Source organism: Leuciscus leuciscus, assembly GCF_965113295.1.
Source record: "Leuciscus leuciscus genome assembly, chromosome: 7".
Classification (NCBI taxonomy): Eukaryota; Metazoa; Chordata; class Actinopteri; order Cypriniformes; family Leuciscidae; genus Leuciscus; species Leuciscus leuciscus.
Window position 1 is genome coordinate 33,164,977 of NC_138731.1, and position 7,994 is coordinate 33,172,970.

Below are 7,994 nucleotides of genomic sequence, written 5' to 3' on the forward strand. Positions count from 1 at the left end.
AAAACTTCAAGTGTGATTTGTTTGGGGGAAAACGCTCTTATTTGTTAGCTGAAATAATTTAGAGTTATTTCTTGTTACAAAGACACATATTAACGAAAAAAAAAAAAACTACATTCAGTCTACATTCAATATTTTAAAATCATTTATTTATTTAGAATGTGACAAGCAGGTGTGTAACATTAATTAGTTCTAGACATTTTTATAAATTCCAACATTGTGCCGTAAAATTACAGAAAAAGAAGTCATAATCAGCTCTTAAAACCGCTCATAAAAATGATTCAGAATTATAAGGGATGCAAATTATATATGATTATAATTAAGTAGGGCCTATTTTATTGGATTAAAAAAACATAAACATATACATAACATGCAGGTTAAAAAGCTTTTTCCATTCTTATAACAATATAGAAATGTACAAAAAAGTGGACAGATGTCACCGACCGTCCTTAAGCACCATTCTGAACACCTGCCCAAAAAATGACTGAACAAATGCATGATTCAAAAGAATAAAAATATGATTTTGCCTAATTACTTGATAGACAGATAGAAGAAAAAGAAAATGCTGTAAATAAAATACTATTACAATCCTGTAAAATAGAACAAAAAAGTAAATAAAAAAGGATAATTCGTTGAGGTCAGAAGATTCAGATGCATTAGCCACTGCAGGGATAAAGCACAATTTTATTTTATTATCAACACAGGAAAAAAATGTAGAGGCCTTGGCTCACTGCCATCCTCCTTGTAGCAAAATTTTGATGGCTGTCATAATAATTCAATGGTTCATCACATACTGATTATCATACTGAGCTTAATGATTTTATCTATAGCGATCTCTATGGTCATCATACCGATCTCTGCGATCATCATACCTATCTCTGAGGTCATCACGGCTACCTCTGCGATCATCATAGTGATCTCTGAGGTCATCACGGCTACCTCTGCGATCATCATACCGATCTTTGAGGTCATCACGGCTACCTCTGCGAACATCGCGATCTCTGAGGTCATCGCGATCTCTGAGGTCATCACGGCTACCTCTGCGATCATCATAGCGATCTCTGAGGTCATCACGGCTACCTTTGCGGTCATCATAGCGATCTCTGAGGTCATCACGGCTACCTTTGCGGTCATCATAGCGGTCTCTGAGGTCATCACGGCTACCTTTGCGGTCATCATAGCGATCTCTGAGGTCATCACGGCTACCTTTGCGGTCATCATAGCGGTCTCTGAGGTCATCACGGCTACCTTTGCGATTATCATAGCGAACGCTGAGGTCATCAGGGCTACCTTTGCGGTCATCATAGCGGTTACTGAGGTCATCACGGCCACCTCCATTGTCATCACTTCGAGCTTTGTCAGTTCTCTCTTCAGTGATGTGCGCATTCCCTTCCTCAATATATTCTGTTTGTAGTGTTTCATGGTATTCCACCACTGTAGTTCTGAGGCAATAAATAAACACAGATTAATAATAATAATAAAAACTTAATAAAAACCTAATTAATAAAAGCTTAATAAAAGCTTCCAGAGGATTAATGGCGACCTATTCCACTTGACTCTTACACTTTTGATTTCTGTTTTCGTTTGCGGACACAGCAGATGATGATTATTATAAGCACTGCAGCTCCAGCAATACAACCAGCAACAATGCCTATTGTGGCAAGATTCATAGAGGCTGTAAAAACAGAAAGATATGGAAATTACAATTTAGCAAATTAAGCTGAAAGTCTCTGAGGTCAATATTTCATGCATTAAAGATGGCATATCATGAAAATCATATTTTTCTTTTCGTGTTTAAGAGCTATAATTGGTTCCCCGGTGCATCTACCAACCCAGAAAACGTGAAAAGTGACAACCTAGCGACTTTGTTTTGGTAAGCCTTTTTCTGCAAGCATGTCAAAAAAATAGGCCAATCAGATTTCGCTCCCCTTCTGAGGTAGAAAGGGGATATTATAATAACCGACAATTAATCTGCAAGTTTCCACCTACAGCGCCGCCATTTGGTTTTCGCAAGTAACAACAGTGTAACCAGTTCTAATGCAATGGGAAAAGTTCGAGCAAAGCATGCAAACTGTTCTGTTGATGGCTGCACAGACGAGCACAGAACACTATTTAGAGTCCCAGCTTCAGAGGAGATTTTGGATGACTGAGATTCGCATGTTTTGTTATTTTATCCGAACTAAGCTAATGTAAAGGATCGACCGTCTTCTTCATTTGCATTTAAAGGGACACACACAAAAACAGCGCTTTTTTTGCTCACACCCAAAAATTGCCAATTTTGACAAGCTATAATAAATGATCTGGGGGGTATTTTGAGCTGAATCAATCTTGTGAAAAGGGGCATATTATGTCACCTTTAATCTCAGTAAATTGCCATTAAACTGTCGGATTGACTTTTCTGATCAACCTTATTGCTAAGCAACAGCGTTTTATTTTTTTCTGTAAAAGAGTTAGTTCACACAAAAATAAGAGTTTTGTCATTAATTACTCACCCTCATGTCGTTCCAAACGTAAAACTTTCGTTCATCTTTTTTTAGGCTATCAGCGAACAGAATCAGAAACTCAACCGAACCTGCTTGATGTGCAAGAACAAACCTCATTGGTTCTTGCGGAAGCTCAAACGTGCTGCGTAACACTAGAGAATAAACTTTATTGGTTCTTGCACGTCAAGCGGAGATGCATGAGCTTCCATTTACCAGAACTGATGTGCGAGCTGATGAATGTTTATATGTGCATAAAAGGAATGGAAAAGATAGAAAGGTCTGCAGACGAGTTTTTAGAAATGCACCGCTCATGCACTAGACACCGAAAAAAACAGTGACACGCAGTTCAATGGACAAAGATGTCCATCTAAAGTAGAAAAACTATTCAAAAGCAATCACATAATTTCTGTCAAAACTACTTGCGCAACACATTTTGGAATGTAAAGTCAAGCTTAAGTAGCTAGAAACATCAGCCTACTTCCATGTTTCAGACCTCAGAATAACTAACCCGATCTCATGAGAATTTTTATTTTTTTTTACAGTGTGAATTGTATAGAAATATATGATTTTTAAGAAAAACTTAAGCGTGAAGGTCTGCCTCTAACCCCACCCATAAACCTAACCATTAAGCTCGCAATAAGATTGTATGAAAGTGTAAAAATTTGACCAAACAAAGTTGCACATTTTCATGAGAGTGTGTTGGAATAACATAACAATGAGGAGTGTAGTCTATACATAACAGATTAGGTAAATTGTCAATGTCATGTTGACAATGTCAAGCTACGTAATATGCTATCAGTTTCTGATGCAGAAAAGTTAGTTCATGCATTCATGACCTCGAGACTGGATTACTGTAATGCTTTATTAGCTGGTTGTCCTGCATCCTCAATAAACAAGCTACAGTTAGTCCAAAATGCCGCCGCTAGAGTTCTTACGAGATCAAGAAAATATGATCATATAACACCAATTTTATCATCACTGCATTGGTTACCTATAAAGTTCCGTATTAATTACAAGGTATTGCTACTGACTTATAAAGCCCTAAACGGCTTAGCTCCAGTATATTTAACGGATCTTCTATCGCCCTATAATCCATCGCGCTCTTTAAGATCACTAAATTCAAGGCTTTTGGTCATACCTAGGATATCCAAAACCACAAAAGGAGGGAGAGCATTTTCACATTTGGCTCCAAAACTCTGGAATAGTCTTCCTGATACTGTTCGTTGCTCAGACTCGCTCTCCCAGTTTAAAACTAGATTAAAGTCGCATCTCTTCAGCCAGGCATTCATATAATCCTACAGTTCAAACTACAATCCGGCCTCTAGCTCATAAATGCCAGAGGAGAACTGGCCCCCGACTGAGCCTGGGTTCTCCCAAGGTTTTTTTTCTCCATTAGGTCACCTGATGGAGTTTTAGGACACCATTAGGTCACTTGATGGAGTTTTTCGGTTCCTTGCCACTGTTGCCTTTGGCTTGCTCAGTTGGGGATATTTTGGGGATATTTAATTTAATTTTATCAATCAATAAATTCCTCTTGAAACAAACTTTGTTGTATTATTTTAATTTAATACTGTGAAGCTGCTTTGATACAATCTGTATTGTGAAAAGCGCTATACAAATAAACTTGACTTGACTTGACTTGACAATCAGATAATTGGATCATTATTGCTGTGATTATTATGTTTCTAGCATGTTATATGTTTGACAACAGTTCTTCTAACACTAACTGATGCAGTGTGTAACTTTTCATTTCTTAAACAACCATGTAGGAAGACCTCATGGTCTTCCTACATCATGGTCATATTCCAGGATGACAATGTCAAGATGCATCAGTCTCAAATTGTGAAAGATGGTTGGGAGGGAGCATGAAGAATCATTCTCACACATGAATTGGCACCTCTGAGCCCAGAACTTAAATTCATTGAAAGTCTTTGGGATGTGCTGGAGGAGACTTTACAGAGTGCTCGACTCTTGCATTGTAGATACAAGATCTTGTATTGTGTGAATTCTTGCATCTCTTACACCAAAATATTGATGTGTATTAATATAGTGTAAAAGAATATTGATAAATGTTGTTTGATCTGTTTTCACACAATACAAGATCTTGTATTGACAATGCAAGACAATGCAATGTATAGAGTCAAGCACTCTATAAAATGTACTCCAGCACATGGTACAGTAATCTGGTACAATAATCAAAACATGGTAAAATAATCTGAATAAAATGAATCTGGAAAGTAAACACTCATTTAAATTTAAAAAGAAAGCAGGCAAATTAGGCAATACTCACATGGCACTACAGACAATGTCATGTTACATTTGGCTGATCCGACCTTATTGGTTGACAGGCATATATAGTAACCTGATGTCTCCAAGGATGCATTGAACAAAGCCAGAACTCCATCCTCTGTTACACAAAATCATGTGTAAACTTTAGCGTTTAATGACAAAAAAAGTTATTAATCTAATCTACTGAAAGTGGGACAAAACTTACTTTCAGTGGTTTTAAGAGGAAATGCTTTTGGGGAATTTTTGACATCATATCTCTCCCATTTGTATGTGGGTGATGGCGAGCCCTCCTCAGAAACACAGGTTAGGCTAATATTGTGTCCATATTCTGCTGTGCCTACTACCTTACAAACAGGTTGTGATGGTGCAACTATAAGACAAATGTATATATTTATTCAACGTTTTTAAAAAGGATTCCACTTGCCATGTATAGTTATATGGAATTTTTATTTTGAGATGTTAAGTTATAAGTTTGACAAAGTGCCAGAGATCTTACCCTGAACCAAAAGAAAAGTAGAGTCAGCTGTTCTTCCATCAATGTCTCCAGGAATCTGAACATAACATTTAATTCTTCTGCTTTCCTTAAGAGTGACTTGTTTTAGTGTCAGTTTTGATGTTTTTGCCTCAATGTCAGAGTCTATCGTGGCTTTGCCTTCATACTGTGGTCCAATGTCTACTTTGCGAGTATTAGAGTAATAGCTACCAAAAAGTACCTATTAGGACCAAAACAAATAACCATTTATTCATTAATAAACAGTCATTGTTTTTACACTTATCATGGTTAGTGGTGTTTTGGTAGACAGTTGAAGTTTATCAATACTGTCAATATTTTAGGCTTACCTTGTCTCCAGATGTCTCATCAGAATGACCACTCCATGTTATAATGATAAGATCGTTTACTTGATTTTTAGGTTTAAAATTACATGTAAGGGTGACATCATCACCCCTGGCAACCTCCATGGAAGCTTCACTCATTGTCACTTCCAGTCCAAAAGTAGTCGACATCACTATGAGGCAAAAAAGAGAACTTGAATATCACACAATGAAATTATTAAGTCATTTTAAAAACTCAGAATTCAAGCGTGGAATAATGTTTAAAATGCAGAATTCCCAAATAATATTTCACTAAACTTTAAGAAACATGAAACAGAATTCGAATTTATAATAAGAGAGAATGATCTGAAAATATTTAGTAAAATTCCTTGTATTTCTACATTTGAAAATCAATCTCATTTACAGTATCACAAATCTACATCACAACTTAAGTTTATCAGTAAACTTCATCAGCTATACATCTGGTGTGATTATATTATACATTCTGCTAAAATAGGAACTTATTATTAATACAATTTCTTCATTTAATTATTTAATATGAAATCATTACAGATTTTAAGAATTCATAAGTCCACCTTATTTGTAAACTGTCTACTGACGCTTTGTATTGTGTCTAAGAGTCTATTATGAAAATGGATGAATGAAACAAGTAGCTAAAAATTCGCCATTTTGTAGCCCTGGTGAAAACCTTAACAACATTATTACTTGAAAACATATATTAAATTAAATGTAAGTGTCACATGTTGAATAACTGACAAGAAAACAAATCATTTTTGACCCACACTGTTAATCTAACATATAATGTCATTGATTTGATCTTGCTGTACTCAATGTAAACGTCATGAAAGTGACCACCTCACCTGATATTAAATATAGGCTGCAAAAAATCAACTTCCAGTTGGTCATTTTGTCGCTGTCCAGCCACACTGCAATTTATGGTGTTTGGGGGAATTTGAGAAATATATATGTATATTTCTCATATATCCTTATCTCATGGCTTCCTGTGAACTCCTGAAACAGTTTTACTTCGGCAATCTGCACCTGTAATCGACCACACCTTTATTGCACTTTGGACCCTTTCCTCTCACTCAAAGTTTTACAAGTTAGGTTGTAACAAAATGGCAGATGATGTGATGTCATGACAGTCATATTAGTAAATAGTGGAAGCCATTGCTGGGAAATGAACTCACATACATGGGGTAGGTATTAGATATTAGTTCTTGAATTTTATTCTGGATGATTGTATACAATATCACTTGATAAAACGTAAGTTTTACATACACTGGCACACTCACACAAGCTTTACTTGTGTTCATGTCAGTATGATATTAATAATATCGTAATGTTTCTGTCTTTCGAAAAACCAATCTAATATTGTTGGTCTAACCTAAAACAAGCTGAATGTGTATTCCAGCTGTGGTGTATTGCCAGATCTGACCAGCAGATGGTAGTAAATGAAGCATAATTAAAATTACAGGCACATTTACAAGAACTATTGATCTTTAACAGACGCCATGCTGACAAAAACTGCTTATCTGTGCTAGTTAACAGACTTGTTCTCACTCTTTCTATATAGACTATTCCATTTAAGAACTTTATTGTTTTTGGGTCATTTTTTGTCAGACTGTTTTCAGTGTAAAAACAAAACAAAAAACGTAACAATTTTTTAATTGCAATCGGGATCTGTAACATTGAGAAAAAAAAAAAAAGATATATATATAAAAATAAACAAAATAATTAAACACAAAATTGCACAGAAACTTTTTTTTTTTTTTTTTTACAGTCAAAGGGTTTGTTATATTTGGCATATATTTGAAGAAGTGGTCATTGCATCTTTTGGTCTTTCAGTATGTTATACAGAACTTTATTTGTTATTATATTATTTTATTATATATTAACTTACAAAATGTACACAGTCTATTTACAAATAGTTGAATAATACAGTTTTTATAAAATATCTGAGTTTTTTTTTAAATTGGAATTTAATTTCCAGTTATCATCAATGAAACTGAACTGACCTGAATAATGACACTATTATCTTGCAACAGCATCATTACAGCAGAATTATAACTTGTCTAATCAAATTACTGAAGTTTGCGTCATTAATTCTGTTACTTTCATGTTTTTGCCAATATACAGTATACCGTTTGTCACATGTCTACAGTAATGCAAACATCTTTTCCCTATAGACAAATTTCTATTTTTTTATATTTATTTATTCATTATTTTAATTTCACTTAAATGTTCATATAACAAATATTTTATAAATGTTTCCTGTTTTTTTGCTTTTTGCACAACACAACGCATACAAGGTCTACATGTGTAATTATGGTTGATTATAGTGATGATGTCAGTGAGTTTTTTGGAGGTGGTTCTGGGTTCAAACGCACA

At 35.0% G+C, this 7,994-nt stretch overlaps 1 protein-coding gene and 1 long non-coding RNA gene across 3 annotated transcripts in view; one reads left to right on the forward strand and one right to left on the reverse strand.

Annotated features, from left to right (window-relative positions):
• Positions 1-4,529, forward strand: part of LOC309502862 — a 77,183-nt gene extending 72,654 nt beyond the window's left edge. Inside the window, exon 2 of the long non-coding RNA XR_014207419.1 lies at positions 3,388-4,529. This is a non-coding gene — a long non-coding RNA (uncharacterized lncRNA). The remainder of the gene's footprint in view (positions 1-3,387) is intronic.
• gpa33b (glycoprotein A33 (transmembrane), paralog b) lies at positions 125-6,678 on the reverse strand. Of its 2 annotated transcripts, XM_082175430.1 has the most exons (8): positions 6,464-6,678; positions 5,610-5,776; positions 5,266-5,482; positions 4,975-5,139; positions 4,771-4,887; positions 1,561-1,672; positions 870-1,439; positions 125-660 (listed from the first exon to the last, which is right to left on the reverse strand). In XM_082175430.1, the coding sequence occupies exons 1-8, from the start codon at positions 6,507-6,509 to the stop codon at positions 654-656; spliced, it is 1,401 nt and encodes a 466-aa protein (XP_082031556.1). In that variant the 5' UTR covers positions 6,510-6,678; the 3' UTR covers positions 125-653. The 2 variants fall into 2 exon arrangements, with proteins under 2 accessions (XP_082031556.1, XP_082031555.1); XM_082175429.1 differs by having other exon boundaries at positions 125-1,439.
• Positions 6,679-7,994: the final 1,316 nt, after the last annotated feature.

Excerpts from the sequence above, each read along its gene's own strand:
- gpa33b (XM_082175429.1), bottom strand. The coding sequence starts at position 6,509 with ATGACCAACTGGAAGTTGATTTTTTGCAGCCTATATTTAATATCAG. Across the intron at positions 1,673-4,770 it reads GACATTGTCTGTAGTGCCAT|CCTCTATGAATCTTGCCACA; the intron begins GTGAGTATTGCC and ends CTGTTTTTACAG. Across the intron at positions 1,440-1,560 it reads CGAAAACAGAAATCAAAAGT|AACTACAGTGGTGGAATACC; the intron begins GTAAGAGTCAAG and ends TTATTGCCTCAG.